This window comes from Anoplolepis gracilipes, chromosome 8, assembly GCF_047496725.1.
Source record: "Anoplolepis gracilipes chromosome 8, ASM4749672v1, whole genome shotgun sequence".
Lineage (NCBI taxonomy): Eukaryota > Metazoa > Arthropoda > Insecta > Hymenoptera > Formicidae > Anoplolepis > Anoplolepis gracilipes.
Window position 1 is genome coordinate 9,472,361 of NC_132977.1, and position 22,334 is coordinate 9,494,694.

Here is a 22,334-nt window from a genome sequence, read left to right on the forward strand (position 1 = left end):
TTCAACTCCCGCAAGGATCGCTGTCAATAAAGTTAGATTTTTTTGTAGTTACATCTAACTCCCGCAAGGATCGCTGTCAATAAAGCTAGTTTTTTTTGTAGTTACACTAACTCCCGCAAGGTTCGCTGTCAATAAAGATTATAACGAAAATGGCATCCGCCTTGGAGAATTTGGAGGCTCAACTAGAGCTATTTATCGAAAATGTGCGACAAATACGTATTATAGTGAGCGATTTTCAGCCACAAGGACAAAATGTACTGAATCAGAAAATGTGAGTATCCATGTAACGTGCATATTTTTGTATATTGGAATTTAAGACTGTGTTTTCATATGTTAACCTCGCAGAAGTGTGTGTAACGGCATTAATATCAATCTTTTTAAATTGCTATAAATTATGATTTACAGTTCAAAAATTTTAATTAACATGTTTATATTTTTAGACTAATGTGAAATTAATTAAGTATAAATTTTACTAAAAAAATGTATTTTTTTTTTTAGACAAGGATTAGTCAACGGCTTACAGGAGATTGATAAGCTAAAATCTCAGGTACAAGATGTCCATGTTCCATTAGAAGTATTTGAGTAAGTTTTTTTCAATATCACTGTTAAAATTAATATATATTAAGCTAAATTTTATTCTTATATGAAAACGTTCATTTCAGTTACATTGACCAAGGAAGAAATCCTCAATTGTATACCAAAGACTGTATAGAGAAGGCTTTGACAAAGAATGAACAAGTCAAGGGAAAGATTGATGCCTATAGGAAATTCAAGGCAAATATGTTAGTGGAATTAAATCGAGTTTTTCCGAATGAATTAGCCAAGTATAGAGCAATTCGCGGAGATGAATAAGACAATCTAGTTTTATGAACCATATTTTAACAACCGAATGGTTTTTTATACATGCTGCCAGAATCTGTAATTTGCTTTCTTATAACTTTTCTATATTAATTAAAAAACATATGTTATCTAAATATATTCAATATCTTTTCCTTGTATATATTATGAGTGTAAATATATATGCAGTATTTTTTAAAGATTATAAATAAACTTGCGATATAAAGAGTTAAAAGTTTTATTTTGCACTCCTGATTCAGTTAATCATATGTAATTCAATATGTACATGTAAATTATATTAAATAACCTTGCACTATTTTATTTGTATTAAGACAATTATTAAGATAATAGTTACAATGTGTATTTATATTTATATATGAAATTATTTTATAATCAATGTGTCAAGTGCAAATTATAAATCACTTTAATTGATCAAGAGAAATGTGAGAGAAAGTATATTTAATAAATCAAAATTGAAAAAGAAAAAAAGCATTAAAATTATTTTCTCGACTTTTAAAAAATTAGGAGGGAAGTAATTGAAAAAAATTGTTGCTATCATATCTTATAATAAGATATGATATAACGATAATTATTTTTTATTGCGTGCATATCAAATGTGCGACTTGTACGGTTAGTAATAATAAGATATGTGTGCTTATTATTTTGTAGTTTTATAATTATCGTAATGGAATTAAATGCAATATGTCAAGTGTTGTTTAACGACCATAATCAAATTCTTCTTGTGTAATTCAAAATCATATAATTCTGATATAAAATGTATGAAATTATCAATACTATTTGTTTTATACAAATATTTTGTTAACGAAGAGGGCAGCTGAGTGAATATTTGTTTTCAATTATCTGTGTTACGTATATATATTACGATGAAAAAAAAATAATGTAATAATTTGGTAAAATAAGTTAAAAAAGTGCTCTATTAGTGCATAAGAATATAGAATATTGCCTATTTCTATTTATTATTATTTGCAATATTGCGAGAGAATATAATTATAATCATAATCACATTAATTTTAATTTTAATGACAAAAGAAATAGATATAACGAAAATTGATTATTTCAATAGATAGATTGTTCAATTTTCAAGATGTATATTTTTCCGAAAATTTCACAGCTTATCTATATATTGTACTTTCTTTCATTTTTTTGACGATTATATATCGCAATGAAACGTAACGATCTCTCGCGATGCCAATTCCTGTGCCTGATTTTTTTTAAATATTAGAGACATCAAGGTTTCTCCCCACACTCAACTTTTCCCCTACCAACGCAACACGTGGCATGAATGTAATCTTTCAGCGTAAGATAAAATCATTCTCCCGGCGACAATCGAGTCTTCGACGGACAGTAGCCCTGGCGATCACTTTAAGCGGCATGTTTGCTCTACTGATCGTCGTCCTTGCGCTTGGTGAAGTAATTGTCAATCAGGCCCAGGAGTATACGTGAGTATCGAGCTAGATTGATATTACACACATATACACATTCTAACTTCATCGATATTTCAATCTTTTTAATTTTATAAGTCCAAGAGAAAATCAATTGTCGCGTATAAATATACAGAGATATTATTTTCGCGCTTTCGATGGTGAATAACGTTTGGTACCAAAGATTCAATGTTGAAAATCGATACAATTTTGATAAATAAAATTTTTGGTGAACATTCAGCGATTTTTGATACCATACATTATTTTCTCTTATTATCGTTTGTTTCATTGATGGAGAATGCGAATTGTACACTTTTAAAAGTCAAATAATAACGTCGGGTCCAACGGTGAATGTTAGTTTTAAGTCGAAAGGTAATTCACTTGGTGTATACGGTGAAAGCAACAGGTGGGTGGGATTCATTGAGAAATAGACCGCATCGGAGATCTTCCCGAGGTTCGGAAACGTTTAAAAAGATGATGGAGTTTACTGTTTTTTTTTTTTTCTGCCACTCTCGGGCTTGGATACACACTCGTAATCTGCATTTAGAAATCCTTTCACGTACCGTCATAACGGTGAAATATAATTTGCCATTCGTTTTCTCTTGACAATGGGAATTATTTTTGACGCTTGATGAGAAAAATTGTAGATAAAACATATATTTATATAATTTAATATAATTTTCAACTCAGAGGTAATAATGGCAAATAAAACGATGCAGATGCAGTAAAATATAATTTGCTATACTTGTTTTTAAAAGAGAATTCTTTTTTTAATATAGATTGAATCTTAAACGTGAAATATCGTAAATAATATTTGATAATCAAGCATTAATTTTTAATAATATTTTTAATTTGACTAATGACAAAATAATTAATATTCTTTTAATGATATCTTACATTACTTGGTTATTGATATAATTTCATGAGAGAATCCATATTCTATTTACATAAAGATATACCTAATTAATATACACTTTATTTATATTTTTTTTCAAGCAACAATATTAGATTCTGGATATTACCATTTTCTATTGCAATTAATGCGGTTAGTGCTAGATGTAATGTTTGCATTGCTGCAAAAGGGCAGCATTTTGAACAATATTTGCATTAAATAGATGATAACATGAATAAAATGTAAATAAATAAGTCAAAAAACAAAAACTTATTTTGTTTCTTTTTTTGCGATTTTCTCCAAAAAATGGAGCAAAAACGAGCAAATCTCTAAAGGACTTTCTGTCTTAGTTCTTTGGTCCCCAAAGTTTTGCCATTTAAATTGGGGACATCCTGTATAGACAAATTTTGCGATACACAAAATTGTTTTATATTAGTTCTTAATTTATAGGCACCATGTTTTAGCGATTAATCAAATTATCATCGATATACGCTGCATCAGATTAAAAAATCACGAGAAAATTATATAAAATCAACACTTATATAAAAATAAGGAAAACAATCGGTTTAATAAAACTTATAATAAATGAGAAAATTTTTTCGCAATATAGAAAACATCTGGCAAAAATATTTTTTCTTCAAATTACAGCTCTCCTTGGCATTATAAGTGCAACGGTGGTCTCTGCAAGAAGGTGTTGATCACGGAACAGGATGTCAACCCGGTTGCTCTCAGCGTATGCCAATTGTCCTGCGGTGAAGCTGGTACTCTTTGGCCGAAACCGACAGGATTCCTTTCTCTCGGCAAGACCGTGGCCCCGGTTAATCCCGAGAACATTGTACTGACCGGAATCTTCACACAAACGGTAGTGGGAAAGCTTCTTCAGAGGAACATAGATCGTTTAAAGGAGGGCGCGAAAAAACTCGGCGGTTCTGTAACTCCGAAAACTGGCGGCGTAAGATTGGTGATTCGCTTCAACGAAGGAATCAATCTCAACGATGCCAAGTTGACCTTGGATACAGACGAGAGCTATACTCTCCAAGTTGCTATGGTCAACGGACAGGTAAGTTGTAAAAAGAAAGAAGCGCGCGTCGTGTTGAATAAATTATTTATTTTGAATTCTCATTAAATCGTCGACCGACGCTTCTGCGTCCAACTGTAATTTATGCGTGTCGTATTTGGACTTCGAAAATAGAACTGCCCGTTTTTTATATAAATAAAAGAGTTACAGATAAATATGAGACACGAATAGTTTAAGATAAATGAGATACGACAAAAATGCAAATATAAATGTGTACATTAAAAACTAAAATATTTATACTAACAATAAGAGATTTTATAGATGATAATTCTGTCCAAGCATTATTGTCACCATTATTTTCGTGATTGTCATTAGATGTTTGGAGTTTAGAAACAATAAGTTTTTTGTGCATATATTCGGGAGAGAAATAAAGCTGTACATATATATATACAAACAGGATAATATATTGTATTTCATCGTTAATTTTTGCGTTAAATTCCGCTAATGTGATTTTAATACAATATGTCGATCATGCCGGAATTAAAATCATTAAAATTTTTCGTTTGATGGAGAGATGATATATTTCGTTCTGCATATTGTTATCGTTTCTATTTTTAGCGGTTCGAGAAAAACGTCGAGAAAAATTAAAACTTTGTATATCTGGATTTACTTCTAATAAGATACATCTAAATAATTAAAGTTTGTTGAAACGAATTCTAGGTAGAGGCTGACATCAAGGCAAAGACATATTTCGGAGCTCGACATGCCACAGAGACTCTTAGCCAGCTGATTGTCTTCGATGATCTGCGCAATCAAATTCAAATAGCCAATGAAGCGTACATCGAGGATGGTCCAAAGTATCCCTACCGTGGAATCCTTCTGGACACGGCTCGAAACTACGTCGACAAACAGACGATCCTACGAACAATCGATGGCATAGCCATGTCCAAGTTAAACACCTTCCACTGGCACATCACCGACTCCCAGAGCTTTCCCTATGTCAGTAGAACGTGGCCAGATTTTGCCAAGTACGGTAGCTATAGGCCAACCAAGATCTACACGCCCGAGACGATCAGGGAAATCATTGACTATGCTCTGGTCCGCGGTGTCAGGGTTCTGCCAGAGTTTGACGCACCTGCGCACGTCGGCGAAGGTTGGCAATGGGTAAGTAATAACTTGCATATTTGTTGTGTAATAGATAATAGATCTCTTATCCGATACATAATTATTTTTATCTAAAAATTATTGTGAGATAATTCTTATTATTAAGAAAAAGCTTTATTATTATTAGCTATATTTAATATTAGCTATATTTTTATTATTATTAGCTATTTATTATTAATAAATAAGTTTAGCGTGAAAGCATACATTTTTAAATTTATTATGGCGTAAATAAAAACTTTCATAAAAAAAGGATAAGATTTAGTTTAAATGTTTTATAACAAAAATTGTATTAATACAAATTTTATCTTCAATAATTTTAGCCAATGAAAATTTTGTGCAATTCAATTAATAATGAATAATAAAAAATAATGTTTTTCGATGATCTAAAAAAACATGTTTGCGCATTCAAGATAAGCGCAAAAGAGACTCGTTCAACTGTAGAGACTGGTTTCTTTTTAATTTCTGTTTTTTTTTTTGCAAACTGCATCAATGCTTCTTATTCTTACATTCTTATGCATCTTAATGACTAATTGCCATCACAGATCAAACAGTCTGTTTGAGAGTTAACATCTGTATTTGCGCTAATAATCATTAATTAAGAGATGTCACGTATATTGCTCAAGTACAAATGTTGCTTAAAATAATCTTAAATTTATTTGATTAAATAATCGAATGCATACTTTGATTAGCTGTATATACAATAATAATATAAAGCATACATATTAATTCTATTTAATATAAAATCATAAAATAAAATAAAATGGCAACATATATGTGTTTATGAAATAGATAAATATATATATATATATATATATATATATATAATTATAACAAATATTAATTATTATATATAAAGGTAGCTTTAGAGCCGCGTATCAAACATTTTAAATTTGTTTGCCACAAGAATTTTATTGTAAAAGCATTTTGGGATGTATGTGTGTAAGTGGGAATTATTTCTAAAATCTTTAATTTTTTATTAAAGAATATATTAAACGTAATTTACTATTTTTCTTCATGTTTATACAAGGTTGGCGACAACGCGACAGTTTGTTTCAAAGCCGAGCCCTGGATGAACTATTGCGTGGAACCGCCATGCGGTCAGCTGAATCCTACCAGCGAGAGGATATACGAAGTCCTCGAAGGAATCTACAATGACATGATAGAAGATTTTGGACAGCCGGACATCTTCCACATGGGCGGCGATGAAGTGAATATCAACTGTTGGAGATCTACGAATATTATCACTAACTGGATGCTGAAAAAAGGATGGGATCTTAGCGACAGCAGCTTCTATCTATTGTGGGATTACTTCCAGGAGAAAGCTCTGGAAAAACTGAAGAACGCCAACGGTGGTAAGGATATCCCGGCCATCCTGTGGACCAGCGGACTCACTAGCGAAGAGAATATTCATCACATCGATCCTAAAAAATATATCATTCAGATTTGGACGACTGGTGACGACGCAACTATTGGGAGACTGCTGCGTAATGACTTTAAAATCATTTTTTCAAATTACGATGCTCTATATCTTGACTGTGGGTAAGAAGAATTAATGGATTATAATAACTCATTAATATATATTTTTTTAAGTTTTCTGTAAAGAATTAAAGAGCCTTAAAATGTCTGATTAATGTATTACATGATTTAAATAATCTTTAAATAGATTTAATATGTAATATACGTAGATGCCACTCTGAAAAAAAGAATTAAATAATTAATATACATATAATATTAATTATGTACACATTATTAATATTCATATATATTCATATATATTGTATAAAATTATGGTTTATGTATTAAGTATATTTTATAAATACAAATTAATTTTTTTTATAGATTTGGAGCTTGGGTAGGCGAAGGTGTCAACTGGTGCTCACCATATAAGGGTTGGCAAAAGATTTACGATAATTCTCCACTACAAATGGTTAATAAGCAAGGATACGAAAACAAGAAGCATCTTATTCTAGGTAAAATATGTTCAAATTTTATCAGCAGCGCTATGAATTGTTATGAATATCATGAGATAAAATGTTGACTAATTGTAAGATCGTATTGAAATAATGATTGTCTTATTTAATATCATAATACTTGTAAAAAGAACAATACATTTAAAAATTCTTTCATCAATATATAGATCGAATTTATCAAATCTGAATTTACATAAAAAATTTTCCTTTATAATATTAATATCGCAAGTAATTGCAAATAATTGATCTAATACGTACAGGTGGAGAAGCTGCGCTTTGGACCGAACAGGTGGACAGCACATCCACCGATTCGAGATTGTGGCCGAGATCAGCCGCAATGGCCGAGAGATTGTGGAGTGAGCCGGATTCCAGTTGGATTCACGCTGAGCAGAGGATGTTGAGACAACGCGAGAGACTTGTCGAACGTGGAATTGATGCAGATAGCTTGGAACCCGAATGGTGTTTGCAAAACCAAGGCTCGTGTTACGCATAAATCTTGGACGGTTCATTTCTACGCAACCTCATTATTTTTACATGTATCTCATCTTAGAATAAATCACAGCTGTTTTTATCTTATTATATATTGTTTTATTTCTTTCTTGTTAAAAAACTTAATTGATATTGATCGTTCTGACTTCAGAATTTGATTTATTATCGATTTTAATGAAGACATAAATTACCGTGTAAAAGTAAATTTTTTAAAAAATTTGAATTTATTATTCCACGTATTAAAATTTAATATTTATATATTTATAAACAAAAACAGTTGAATAATTAATAAATCATATTATAAAGATTGATTCGATAATATTTTATTTGTATGTCATGTAAAATTCATATATCTTATTCTATAAAAATTGATAACGTTATAATTGAAATAAATTTAATGATGGTATTTCTCTCTTTATTCATATAATTCACAATATCTTCAAACTGTGAAGAAAGGCAATAAATGCCGGTATAAAGCAATCTCGTACAACGATGGTATCGGGATGATTGATTGAGTTCTCGTTGTTTCTCTCGATAGAGAGATGAAATTGTGTTTATCCAAAATCTGCATATATTGCAGCTGTCAAAGTGAATTAATTATGAATATATATAGGTATGCATTTTATATATGTGTATACAAATAATTTCTATTTGCAGGTACGATGTAACGTTATTTATGATCATTGATCATAAGTCGAAAATTGAATTGAGTTGACGCTTGAAATTTATCTGCAACCATTCTGTGGAGTCTTGCAAGATACACGTAGATGAGATGTCTCATTGTTAATAACATAAAACTATTTTGAGAACACAATAATTATTCTTTCGCTACTTCCTTTGTTCAATTAAGTATAGGAAGAGAACATCAAGAGGATAGGAATCGTGAATACATACGTATTCATATCGTGCCAATTATTCATTTTTTAAACAGCAGAGACGATAGATCAATATTCTTGAATATTTGATTGATCCGATTATTATAGTACATTTCTGACAAATGCAACGTTTTTATATTAATTTCTCCCTTTTTCACACAAGGAGATAAAATCTTATTTATGAATTAAACGAATAAACCTAACATTCACATTTTTCATATTAACAGACAAATCGTTAAAATTCGAGAATCGTTTGATTTTTATATCTTTTTCATATATATGCTCAAACGAGCATATAAGCAGAATTCTGCTTATTGCAACTTTGACATTTGTTCATGGAGATCATAGAGTGCCATGGAAAAATTTTACTCGTTCTCGCGAGCAATTAAAAATTTGATTTGACCATTCCAACAATTTGTACTTTAATAGTTTTCCTCCTTGTCATCAAAGGGCGTTTTCACGAAATAAGTAGTGAGAGTTCCCTTGCCCTTCACATAGGTCGGTCCTCGGCAAATGAGCTCGTACCCGGCATCGATGAGGATCTTGGCAGTGTCCTCGGTGACTTGAAGCTTGCCCATCTCACCGCAACTGTCCATCCTCGAAGCCACGTTAACTGTGTTTCCCCAAATATCGTACTGTGGCTTTTGAGCTCCCACGACGCCCGCTATCACAGGACCGTGATTTAATCCTATGACAAGAGATGTTGATTATACTTATACTTTGTTAAGTTAAACAAAATATTCATTATAATATTAATAAATTTTATTGATAACTATAATTGACAAATTAACACACGCAATTTTTTACAAATTGTTTTACTAAAAATATTTCTTATTATCATTATGAACGACACAATAAGAAGATATTTTTAATAAACTCTTATTAATATGTTATAGCTCTTACTAAGCTTATTTAATTACTATACATATACTAATAATATTAATAATATTTTAATGTTATAATAATGTTATATTAATGTTAATAAATAAATTGTCTTCCTTTATTGTTCTAATAATTTTCAATATATTCACCCATCCTCAATTTAAATCTCTGAAAAGAATCTCTATTGATCTGATCCAAGATTGTCATAAGCGCAATGGCAAACTCGACAAGTACGATTACGTTGTGATCTTGTTGCTTCAGTAAGTCCTACATAAAATAAATAACATAGATAATATTATTTTTAAATCTTCTATCAAAATATAAAAAAATAACAAAAAAATTTTGTATTTTTTATCTTGTAAAATTGTTCTTTACATTTGTGTGTAAATATGTAAATGAGTTTTTTTTAATTTAGATTAGAGTAAATATTAATTAAACTCAAAATTAATTAAATCAAACCTATTAATTATTACAAATATCTTTATAAACAAACCAGAGATTTCAGAAAAAACTAATGATAGTTCGAGATTTTAATCTAGAGTTCTTACCTTGCTATCACCATCTTCTTTTCCCGGACTTAGGCCAGATGCTAGCATGTAAGTACTACCTATCGTCTTGATCTTTTCAATCCCTGAGAATTTCGGCTTGAGTAAGAGTTTGTCGAAATCGCAGATGATCTCATTGAGTAAACGCAGACATTCAAGACCTTGCTTGTTTATGTCAGTCTCGTCGTAAAATTCCTTGTAATTTGGAATCGATGCAAACATTACAGCAATACTGCTGTATCTTTCATGATAGAGCTCCTATTAATTTAAAATAATGATTATTAGAATTAGATGATAAGTTGCCTATATAACTCTGAGAAAATAGTCTGAAAAATTTTTACTGGAAATAATTAACTAGGTAATAATTAATAATATCAAAATTAGTCAGTGAAATAATTGTTATTTTGCTAAAAGTATAATTTATAATAAAAAAAGTATAATTATTAGAAATGTTATTAATAAATATTATTAAGAAATAATATTTATTAATAGTATTTTTAATAATAATATTATTAAATATTAATAAATGTTTAGAGAAAAAAAAAGTAATTAATTTGTTTGTGTTTTCTATTGATATAACCACTATGAATTTTATTGTAATGTGCATCATAATAATGCTTAATTGAATTAATTATGTATTTGACTTTGTTACAAAGTATCTGTAAATTTTGATAATTATGATATATAAATGTATAAATTAACTAAATTAAACAATTTCTGATTAATTCAATGAGTGATTCCTGATGAAAGATGATATTAATTGTTTAGATATTATAATGGAAATAATAACGAATAACGAATAAAAATAAATAAAAATGAAAGACAAAAGTTTTTTAGAACTCACTTGAGTAGTCCTCGTAGCTAAAAAATGATCGGCTACGTGAGCCGGCAATATGTTCTCCAGGAGAATTTTATTAATGCCTCTCATGGTCTCCACCTCATCCTGCTCGACTCTCAGCTTGCTCTTCCACAGGATATCCGTTCGGGATGTGTATTCCACTTGTCGATCGAGAATGTGAAGTATCAGACTGATGAGCGCCAGTAGATATCCTACTTGCATTAGATAATGAACGCCATAAAACCTGCAGGAACGTGGCTCACGATAACGGAGTGCTTTTCAGCGAGTTTGCAATTAATATAAACGTTGCTCGAGTCTCGAGAGTGTCGCATCACTCACTTGATATCAGAACTCTCGTAATACAGCTGAATGACTGGTGCTTGAGAGAAAATTACGAGTATTACGGCAATAGAAAGAAGCATTACATTCAGTTTCAACAAGAAACCCACCCTCAAGTGGGTCCAGCCAATCACCAATGCTATTGCCGAGGAATAAATGTACAGCTGAAAATATTATTTATCGAGCAAAATTTAGAAAGTAAATATATATATGTGTATAAGCGTGCTTTGATAGAATCTTATACTAACCAAAAAAAAAAAAAATAAATAATGAGTAATTTTCAATTAACAAATAACAGAATTGTGTAAAAGTTTATAAAATTAATAGAACAAGAAATATTTTTTTAATAAGATAAAACATAAAAAGAAAATTAGTAAATAGACTTCAATTAAAAAGTATAATAAATATACAAATTGTTAGAATGTTTTGTGATCTCTTTTTAACTTTCTCATTGTCAGTAAGAGAAATATCATTTGTTTATTAAACTTGTATCTTCAAATCTCTAATTTTCAATATTAATATTAATGTGGTAATAAAATTATTAAATTATAAATGTAATAATAAATTGATTAGACGCGTGAAAGGATATTTAGTAGTACATGCTACAATTTTATCTTTTTTATTATTAAAAGTAATATTATTTTTAAACATACGCACTGGTACGATGTATTTAGCAGTCGGATCGACTTCAATCAAACTAATGACTGATGAGCCGATAGCTAGTAAAGCCGTTATTAAGTACACTGTTATTCTGATACCACGGCTAAGTGCGATTCGATTCGTTTCTTCGTCATTGCTAGTGTCGACTTTTCCGCTAAACCATGAAATAGCGGCAAATATAATTAGGGATACTAAACCAGCTGCAAAGCAACCATAAACCGCGATGCTTCTGTAAGTAAAAGAGGAAGTTTTTCAAAATATTGAGTAAACATATTTTTCTCATTTATTTAAAAATGTCATTATATCGATAAGAAAATCGAATATGTAATTAATAGAAGCTGAAATAATTTGCCAATTTAGCATTACATGTGAAAAACTTGTTATTAAGTTTTAAATTCGTTTAATTAAGTTAAATAAATAAAAGTTATTTAAAGTAAATATTTCCAATAATATAATAATTTTGTATTATTAGTTTCAAAAAGGTAAAAGTTGTTAAAAGTATCATACGACTGACGATGTAATTTTATTTATAGAGATTCACAGGTATATTGGTTTTATAAGTTTTAATGTTATATCGTCAGGCGGTAATATTTCCGTGAAGTTGAACCGAGTATTAAACATTCGGTTAGCTTGTTACAAGAACTCGCCTTGGTAAATAAATAATCTGGATGCAGAACATGATCATGTAAACCACGTTGGAAGCCACGACGTACCAAGGGTATTGCTCATCCCTCTGTTCTTGATACAACTGTTCTTGACTTTTATCTTTGAACCAATAAGTAAAGGGTGACATCCCTTCACTTCCACCGCACCATTGTCTATATAGTAGAAAAAAATTTAAAAACGTTCTTATATATTGCATAAATTATATAATTGATTTACTTTCATTAACAGTATGATTCTCTTATTTGTTGCGTCAAAATCATATTTATTTGAAGAATTATATTGAAGCATTAATAACAGTTACGTATATGTACCGCGTGTGCCACACATTACGGAGAGAAGAGTGACATAATGCAGAGAAATAATTGTTATTTTGAATCATTAAATTTAGCCATCAATTTGAATAATTAAAATCAACGCATATTATATGCGATATCAAATAAACAATCTTAATTTATGTTGATTCGATTGACATAAATCAATTAAAATATGTGTAACTCACTGCATGTCAAAGCAGCTGGCATTGTTCGCCAATAGATTTGATTCAATCATTGCGATGCTCTGTCGAGAAATAAAAGCAGCGCATTTTTTAATTATTTTATTAAAACTATTTATATTAATACAATAAAAATAACAACTTACTGTTAGGCCAATATTTTTCGCTAACGTTGCTTCCGCTATATTAGCGAAAGGTTTGTCCGCACCCCAACATTCCACGTATTTTGTCATTTTGCTACTAGGCCTTGATCTATTGTAAAATATATTTTATACACATTTATTACATTAATAAATGTTAAGTAAAATCTTAAATAATAATATATTATTTTATTATGTTATTTACTATTTAATATAAGTAATAATATATTATTTATATGTATTATGTTATTCGCTATTTATAATCATGCAAAGTATCATTTAACGTTAATAATTTGATATTGAAATCATATCGATGGAATATTAAAAAAAAATAATACGTATATATGGAGACAATAATAAATATATAATAAATATATATAAAAATTTATAAAAAATATTGAGAATATTGCAGTTTTCTATTTACATATGAGATAACGGCAAATATAATATCAACAACAAAAGCTTTTAGTGTTGCGATATCATTCTTATGATGTTGATATTTTCGCATAAACCATGTTTTTAATCAGAATCGGATTCAATGGGATTGTAGAACACACCTGGAAGGTATTGGTCCAGATCCCTGTATACGATTTCCACCATTTTCCATTCCATTTTCCTCTCGATTTTTCTGCAGCAAGCAAGAATTATCAGCATCTTCTTTGTTTTAGGAAACAATATGTTATATCTTCTTTGTATTAGAAAACAATATATTACATTTCATTTTGATTTTAAAGTACAATTGCGTTAAAAATATAAATAATATACATTATTTTTTAAATATTTTAAATAAAAAATATTAAATTTTTATTTACACAAAAGAATCATTTATATATCGGGATATCTTGTTAAAAGAACAATTATTACTTATATTTATTTTATCCACGAGATACGACGAATAAATTTCAAATAATAGAAATAATAAATTATGGTCGTTATTATCAAATGCGTATCTTATACGTGAAAATAATATAAATATGAATACATGTTTTATACAATAAAATTTTATTATAAGATAGAATTTTTCTCAGAAACGTCTTTGTACTTTTACTTGTAAAGAAGATTTAAATCTATGCGAAGTTATAGGTCGCATAGAAAAATGGAATATCCTTGGATAAGACACGAATACCGGAAAAGACATGAATAAATTCGCGGATAGACTTAGTGAGCTTTTAAACAACTTTTTAACGAGATCACGCCGGTATATTCATCAAGGCGATAAACTGAGTATTACGATCCAAACTTCGTTCATATAGAGATAAGATGCGGGCAATTTACCCGAATTTTCTGTTTTATGAATGAAATTTACCGTCGCTTTATAATGGATTATTCGTCGGTGTTCGCGGATTTTCTGTTTTTTCTTATAAAGAAAACAATTTGAAAACTGTCCGTTCGCTTAACAAGATAATTCTCAGAGATATTTTCGTATTTCAATCAAGAAATGAATAGCATCGTTTTCCGAGAGTTAAAGTTTTATGAGTTATTCTATATAAAATATATAATTCTAATAATACTTACTATAGAAATATTATACATATAATATTATGTAATATTATGTTTTGACAGCTATATTAAATTATATATCTGTTAGAAGTTTATAAGAGTTATTTAATATTGTTATTTATAAAATATAGCAAGATTGGTTTAAGCAGTACAATTTTTACAATAATTTTACATCACAAATAAAAATGTATTAAATTAAAATACTAAAATATTTACTTCTAATTAGTTCCATCGAGGTCTATTCCACGCGCGAAAAGCATTTACTATCTTACAATTTAAATTATTGTGCTACTGCTGCAGTATAAATCGCCTGTAATTCAATTTCCGCCTTCAATGTCATTAATTACTTCGCACCGACGAGGATAAAGTACGTACTACTATGGCAAATAAATGAGAATAGAGATCGTGTCTACGTTCTTATTTCGGCAATGCTGTTTTTGATAAAATAAAGCATTAACATAGCAAGATTAAAAAAAAAAAATTTGTAATTATAACTTAAGAATGTAGCAGAAATATAGCATCAACGATGGGAGAGAGTTAGAGTACTCGAAAATGTATTTTAAGTGATGATAGATGGATTTCTCACTTACCTTGGGTGGCACGATAAGAAAAGTTTCTATTTTGTGTTGAGCGAGATAACTTTCCCGAGATCCTCCATTACCTGGCTCGACCTCAAATCGATCGCCCAGTTGTAATAGAGTAGCTTTCGTTATGTGAACCCTCCTTAAGATTGAAAATAATTGCTGTTAGTATAATGATAAATAAATAATAATTACTTTAGTACATATAATGATAAGTAGATAATTACTTTATAATTATTTATACACAATAATCAATCATTATCTTGTAAGAGAAACCATTGATCAATAATATATTTGACGTATATAAAGCATTACAAAATTGTATAGTTTTATTATAAATTACTGTGATAAATTGAAGATGATCCCATCTTACTTACATATAATAAAATTGGAGATAATCCCATCTTATTTATATACAATAAAATATATTTTCAATCTCGGAGTTTTACGCGATTCCAGTAAAAAAAATGGATATAGAAAAAAAATAATTATTATGAAATTATTACAAGTTTATTTTTTAACAGTATTCGACATTTGATTGAAAAAATTCCGTTTTCAAAATTGCTTAAGAAAAATATTCCTAATGCCAACGTTAAGTACTTCACTTTGTATGTAGTATGATGTTATTATATACATCAACTATCAACTCTACCGGAATGCCATATGGGATAATGCAAGTGGAGAAGTTTGCAATAGCGTTGAATCGTCTTACCCAGGCAGACCGCCGCTCTCCATGTGATTAGCCAGAGTCACGTCGTCGCTCCACACGTCGAATTGCCATTTCCGCAGTCCGAGAACTCCGCATAACACGTTCCCCGTGTGAATCCCTATCCTCATGTCGACGTTAAAACCGGTGGCCTCGCGTACAAACCTACATGCAAAGAGATGTAATTTGCGAATACCACTTCGTCCTGCACTTACGCGCGCGCTAGCACTTATCACGCTCGCTACTCCCATTAAATTCAACGATTGCCCGAACATGAGTTTTGTTTATTTAATACGCGACTCACGCTTGAAAATATTTAAAATAAACGAAAGTTTAAGTCTCCGGTTCTTTTTAGTGTTTAAAATCTAATTGATGCAATTTTCATTTAGTATTTACAATTGTGATGCTATGAGAAATGATATATAAATTCAATATAGGGATGACAATTTGAGAATTAGCTGAAATTTAATTAAGCTTAGCGACAATGTTATCCGTCTTTCATCAATTCATTATTGCTTTCAAAAGAATTTCTCAATCATATGTATGTCGCGATATGTACGATGAGTCACGAAAACATGACAATTTTTGAAATGAAATAAATAAATGCAATATAACTTCAATATTTATTTCTTGTCAGACAATAGGATATAGAATGTCATTTGAAAATATTTTGCGATTTTTTTTTAATTAAAAAAAATTTTTCACATTTGTCAAATATCCTGCGCATTTATTCTATATTGCTCTAGTCTATCATGCAGATTTCGCATTGTTGTTTGCACTATATTGTCTGGTAAATGTAATTTTTTTCTTGTATATTAACAAACTCCAAGGCCAATATACAGGAAATAGACTATGTAGGATAAATGTAGAATTTGACAAACGTAAAAATTAAAAAAAAAATTTGTTTAAATGAATATTCTCGAGTAATATACTTAAATAGCATATAATTCTATTTTCTTAGTTATCTGAAAAATAAATATTTAAGTTATATTTTATTTATTTATTTCATTTACTTATTCTTTGAAAATTGTCAGTTTTCCATGATTCACTCTATATAATCGGACGAAAAATATATTGATTTCTATTTATTATATAAACATGTAGTGATTATACTATTTATACATATTTATATTAACTATATATTTGTGTCAAGTATATATTTCGAGATAAGATTCATTACTGATACAAAAAATTATAATCTAAAGAAAAGATTTTTTATTTAATGCATTAGAGCTTGTTATTAAAATATAATGAGATATCAAATACTCAATAGCACTTATTAAAAGAAAATACAAGAATTTTTAAAAATAAATGAGCTATTGAAATTATGAAAGATAATGAAGAGAGAGAAAGAGAGAGACAGAGAGACAGAGATATAGAGAAAGAGAGACATAGAGAGAGAGAGAGAGAGAGAGAGAGAGAGAGAGAGAAAGAGAGAGAGAGAGAGAGAGAGATGTGAGGACACAACTGTGGTTACATCGGTCCTTTGATTCACAATGATCCATAAATCCAATTAATGCATACGTAACTAAGCGACAGTATATCAATCATATAATCAGATCTGTGCGTGCTAAATTATCGTATTTCAATTTGTGAACAATGCCGTCGGCAAAACAAGTGTAATTAATAAAGCGCAATATGTGATAAACTATAGAGATATGTGTAGAACATCGAGATATCAACTATTATTCAAGAATGCAAATAGTTAGCTGTGTAATAATGAATCATATAATTGATTTAATGTGCATTCTCTATTGCTTATTGTTTTAGTTGTTTTTCTATTTACCAAAGTAATGATGTTAGAAAATTATTGAAAATTTTGAAAAAAAATATTATAAAATTTGTTTCATTACTGTGTTTCTCAATAATAAAATTAAATATTTTCCGTAATGTATAAATAGAAATATATACATAGACTACATGCATAATATTTGCTGAAAGTAATTCAAAAATTAAATAATTATGAAGTTATTAAAAATACATTTTTTTTCTAACAATTTCAAGCTAGTGGAATGATTAATAATATATAATTTAATAGCAAAAGTTATTACAAACTTAAAATTTTTTTCTTATTAATAATATTATTTGCCGTATTATACGAAAGAATAAAAGAGAAAGAAGAAGAACGTTACAACGATGTAATGTCACAATATTCCATATCTTTCATAGAAAAAATTTCTTCTGCATATAGAAGTAACGTTGCAATTATTTTTCACGTTTTTTTCACATTATTCCGCTTCGGATAACAATTTAAAAAAATTGACAGAGAAAAGCTTTCGTAACGAGCTGTCGCTCGTTAGTAACATGCTGTAATTCTCTGTTATATTTTATTTCACCCTTACCTGATAGCATCAATCATTTGCAGCCCCATGTTCACGCAATTATAAGCATGATTCGGACGAGATACCGGAAGCCCAGAAACGCAATAGTAACAATCGCCTAAAATCTTGATCCTCATGCACTGGTTATCCTACAAATCGTAAATCAATTTATTATTTAATATATTCCAAAATTATATTATAATTTAACTCACTCAACACGATTATTAAAAGTGGAAAATTTCAAGTAAAAAAAATAATATACTTTTTTATATAATGATCAATTTTTTAGTAATTGTCGGAATAATTTTTTTGCATTCTTTTATCAGATGCGTACAAAATTTTTGCATTTAATACAAAAGTTTTACTGTATCGCGACATTAATAATTCCACATAAATATTCATGTAACAACAAAAAGAAGTTATAAGTCTTCGTTATGCAATTATAGAATCTCTCAGTTTTGAGATTGAAAGATAATTTTCGAAAATAATATTTATTTATATAAACTATTCATTTGCATTTATATTATATTATATAAAAAAAAGTTTTGTAATAATTTACAAATTTTCTCCTATAGATAGTTTTCATTAGTTACAATATCTGTTTAATTAACATTCTATTGTAAATTCAATTAACTCTTTGTTACGCAAATTAAGAAGCCATGAGAAGTGCAGTAATTTATATTATTAAGCACTACAAATTTCATGATTCCATCGCAAATCCGTGTTACATTATTCATTTTCAATAAATGCTATTTATTATAATAAGATTGTGTTGAATAAAGCATTTGTTAATTAATTGTCTTTTTGAAAGAATCTATTTTTCCAGAAACAGTCGTTCTCTTTTCTCATCGAAGATAGACTAGAGTATCGCCTGCGGCGATTTGCTTACGTAGATAATTAGATAAATACGCATGCAAAATATGGAAATGAACAGAAGCATTCCCGATGAAGTCTCGATAACCCCCGCGTATAAATTCCATTCATATAAATGGTATAAAGTTTTTCCATCTGCGACATTGCTGCTCAGCGTGTCGCGAGATGAATATCCCGCCTTCTCTCGACACAATTGGGTTTCGAACGGCAAGGAAGGAACGAATGCGAAAAGTTAGAAGCCACAATATCCATTCGGAAAAATGCTACCGACGTTTATATAATATGTGTCATACCTCGTATTGTGACAAAATAGGCCGCGTAGGCTTCAAAATATCGAGAATAAAGTTTGGAATTTTACTCGGCTCGTGTCGCATCTCGCATCACGCCCAATTTACAGGCTATCTTGAATCTGACCTGGACTCTATCTAATTTGGATCGGTTAAACTACAATCCGATCTAATTCGGATATAGAACCTTAAGTATATATACCCATAAGTTACCGTTTGATCTAGAGAGAATCCTGTTTCTATCACCTAAGATGATATTAAAGATAAGATTCCATAAAGACTTTAATTTAAATTTAATATTATTTATTTAGATACAATCTAATTTAACAAGATATGCATTTTGTAGGATATATTTGGATTTATGATAAAAAAGAATGCAAAAATAAACAAAGTTTATCGTGATAATATTTTACGAAGTTTATAATTTTGTTATAAATACCATAACATTATGTAAAATTAATATAATTAAAATTAATAATATAATATAATTAAATTTAATATAAAATTGTAAGAAAAAAATTTGAAACGTTTTTTGTTTCTAATATATTATCTAACACTATATATATATATATATATATATATATATATGTGTGTGTGTGTGTGTGTGTGTATGTCTGTATAATTGATTTAAAGTTAAGAAATTTTCAGTAAAGATTATTATTTTTTCTCTCTCTTGCATTTTTAAATCGCTATTTTATTCGCTTATATTTATCTCTCTTCTTTAGAACCTCTATTCTTCCCTTTTTCTTATTTAGTCCGATTTTATCAACCATGAAATTCAATGAAATATTATCGGGAAACAAATCGAGAGAATTGCTACGATTATTATATAAATTGCGAAGCATTATTATTTTTTATTACATTGAAAAGAAAGCAAAAGAAAAATAATGTAAAACAGCTTTTAGGTTTCTCTATCTCTAATTCTCTTAATGGAGTTTTATTATTATTATTTAATATCGTGTTAGTTATAAATGCAATAAATATTTAAAATTTTATGATAGTCAATATTTAATGATAATTAAATGACAATATTATTTTATCTTACACATTATTTAATCTTCAAAGAATCTACAAAGAAAGATATTTATTCTGAAATAATATAATAAAGGATATTTATTCTGAAAATATCCTTTTTTTCAATCAAACTTGATTATTTATTTGATGTTTAATGTATGTATAGAGTTTGGCTCTCGACCACACTGTTTAACTTTGTCAAATGTGTGTCGCGAATAAATTTTTTTTCTTTTTCTCGTAAAAGTATATTTGCAATAAAAATGTTTACAGTGTAATTGTTCTTGTATTTGATTTCAGAATTAAATTTTTAGAATGGTGATTTCAATTTTGATAATAACTTCTCTCTACTATTAATTCGTTTGACACAGTTTTTTATGTAATTCCGTTAAAATTGATAAGTGTTATTTCAATATAAAGTGTTTTAATTAAATATGAGTATACAAAACTTTTTTTAATTCTAATATAAATTGCAAACACATATAAATTAAAAATAATTTTGAAAAACAATTCTCTTTTTATTTTATTTATTTATAATGGTTTAAAAATATTGTTTTTTTACATTTCTTTTTTTGAAATAATTGACAAAATTGCAATACTTTGGCACATAATTTTATTCGAAAAGTTGATTGATTTTTTTAAAGGTGAGATTATTCTATAATATTATTTCTACATCGTGAAATAATTTGTTGCTCGCGAATTGCGATTTATCGCCTAAAGTCACTAATTACATGGCATTACACGACGATCCAAGGAACAAGAAGTTACGAGCTGCAGAAGATTACGTCGCATACATCCGGGTCTGAAATCATCGGCAATAAATTTCAGTTTAACTAGCAAGAAGGAAATTGAATTTGGAAAATTTTGTCAACGTGGTTTTTCCGCCGATCGGAAAATTATGGAAATAACCACCGTCTATCGAGAACAGTCGTGACTAATACAACGCAAACGTGTAGTAAGATTCTCTAAAGATGCGGAATTTATCCGCAGCATAATTCCATCATCGATTGGTATGCCTTTGGCACATTTTCATCGTTATTACGATTACCATCTGGAAGTCTGTTCTTTACCCGTGCGCAGTCATAATAAACAATTAAGTATACGCGGATTTGTTGATATTTCGCGAAGATATTCGATTGCACTTCCTGCAATATATCGGATATTTAATCCTTCTCAAAGTATGTTTAAACATTCCAATATTCGATAATTGGAAATTACAGCAATTGGTAAAAATTTTATGCCTGAAAAATTTAATGACATATTTCTAAAGAACTCTGAATATTTTTAGAAAATTGATTGTTAAAATAAAAGTTCTATATTCTCTGCTTTTATAGAGTAATAAAGTATAATAGTCTTAGTTGGCAGGAAGCCAAATTTTTCATTGCTTTTGAATTTCAACATGTTCTTTAAAAATAAATCTTTTAATTAAATATTTAGAAAATAATTTTACTAAATTAGAGGATTTGTAATATAATCTTTATCAATTTTAGCTAGCATTAGCTTAGTTAGAATTGACTTTTATCAAAATTAACTCTTTCTTTTACGCGTCTTCTCTAACACGTGGCAACATTTATAGCTTGATTTGTGTGAAATCTTATCAAAACCGTAATGCGTAGACAATGGCAAAAATAGTTATTCGAGAAAATCAAACCCAACGACTCAAGTCGCACGTGTAAGTAGTTTGGTCTTTTTGCTCGGTCAGCACGAAATGACTTTCGCAAACTCGGAAATGAAGAGAAGACGATCTGCAGAACGACACGCACACAGCTTATACAGCTATCTGCGCTGGACCAGGGACCAGCGTG

The 22,334-nt window shown here is 29.1% G+C and overlaps 3 protein-coding genes across 4 annotated transcripts in view; 2 read left to right on the forward strand and 1 right to left on the reverse strand.

Annotated features, from left to right (window-relative positions):
- The first annotated feature begins 113 nt into the window (after positions 1-113).
- Med10 (mediator complex subunit 10) lies at positions 114-976 on the forward strand. Its single transcript, XM_072898250.1, has 3 exons — positions 114-271; positions 499-582; positions 663-976. The coding sequence occupies exons 1-3, from the start codon at positions 150-152 to the stop codon at positions 850-852; spliced, it is 396 nt and encodes a 131-aa protein (XP_072754351.1). The 5' UTR covers positions 114-149; the 3' UTR covers positions 853-976.
- A 1,161-nt stretch (positions 977-2,137) lies between these two features.
- On the forward strand, positions 2,138-7,913 carry Hexo1 (beta-hexosaminidase 1). Its single transcript, XM_072898232.1, has 6 exons — positions 2,138-2,297; positions 3,820-4,231; positions 4,910-5,353; positions 6,381-6,892; positions 7,193-7,323; positions 7,584-7,913. The coding sequence occupies exons 1-6, from the start codon at positions 2,230-2,232 to the stop codon at positions 7,814-7,816; spliced, it is 1,800 nt and encodes a 599-aa protein (XP_072754333.1). The 5' UTR covers positions 2,138-2,229; the 3' UTR covers positions 7,817-7,913.
- A 228-nt stretch (positions 7,914-8,141) lies between these two features.
- Adcy2 (adenylate cyclase type 2 Ac76E) overlaps positions 8,142-22,334 on the reverse strand; it is a 42,335-nt gene continuing 28,142 nt past the window's right edge. Inside the window, exons 7-19 of one of the 2 annotated variants that reach the window (XM_072898230.1) lie at positions 18,380-18,507; positions 16,044-16,202; positions 15,341-15,473; positions 13,808-13,878; positions 13,257-13,362; positions 13,117-13,175; positions 12,599-12,769; positions 11,949-12,180; positions 11,292-11,455; positions 10,959-11,196; positions 10,118-10,372; positions 9,719-9,836; positions 8,142-9,375 (exon numbers count right to left, since the gene is read on the reverse strand). In XM_072898230.1, the coding sequence (XP_072754331.1) occupies positions 9,110-9,375; positions 9,719-9,836; positions 10,118-10,372; positions 10,959-11,196; positions 11,292-11,455; positions 11,949-12,180; positions 12,599-12,769; positions 13,117-13,175; positions 13,257-13,362; positions 13,808-13,878; positions 15,341-15,473; positions 16,044-16,202; positions 18,380-18,507 (2,100 nt within the window). In that variant the 3' untranslated portion in view covers positions 8,142-9,109. The remainder of the gene's footprint in view (positions 9,376-9,718; positions 9,837-10,117; positions 10,373-10,958; positions 11,197-11,291; positions 11,456-11,948; positions 12,181-12,598; positions 12,770-13,116; positions 13,176-13,256; positions 13,363-13,807; positions 13,879-15,340; positions 15,474-16,043; positions 16,203-18,379; positions 18,508-22,334) is intronic. The other variant, XM_072898229.1, reaches the window with a different exon arrangement.

Bases quoted from the DNA above. Each gene is read 5' to 3' on its own strand.
- Med10 (XM_072898250.1), top strand. From the start codon at position 150: ATGGCATCCGCCTTGGAGAATTTGGAGGCTCAACTAGAGCTATTTATC. The intron at 272-498 runs GTGAGTATCCAT...TTTTTTTTTTAG, and splicing joins AATGTACTGAATCAGAAAAT to ACAAGGATTAGTCAACGGCT. The intron at 583-662 runs GTAAGTTTTTTT...CGTTCATTTCAG, and splicing joins GTTCCATTAGAAGTATTTGA to TTACATTGACCAAGGAAGAA.
- Hexo1 (XM_072898232.1), top strand. From the start codon at position 2,230: ATGTTTGCTCTACTGATCGTCGTCCTTGCGCTTGGTGAAGTAATTGTC. The intron at 4,232-4,909 runs GTAAGTTGTAAA...AACGAATTCTAG, and splicing joins TTGCTATGGTCAACGGACAG to GTAGAGGCTGACATCAAGGC. The intron at 5,354-6,380 runs GTAAGTAATAAC...TGTTTATACAAG, and splicing joins TCGGCGAAGGTTGGCAATGG to GTTGGCGACAACGCGACAGT.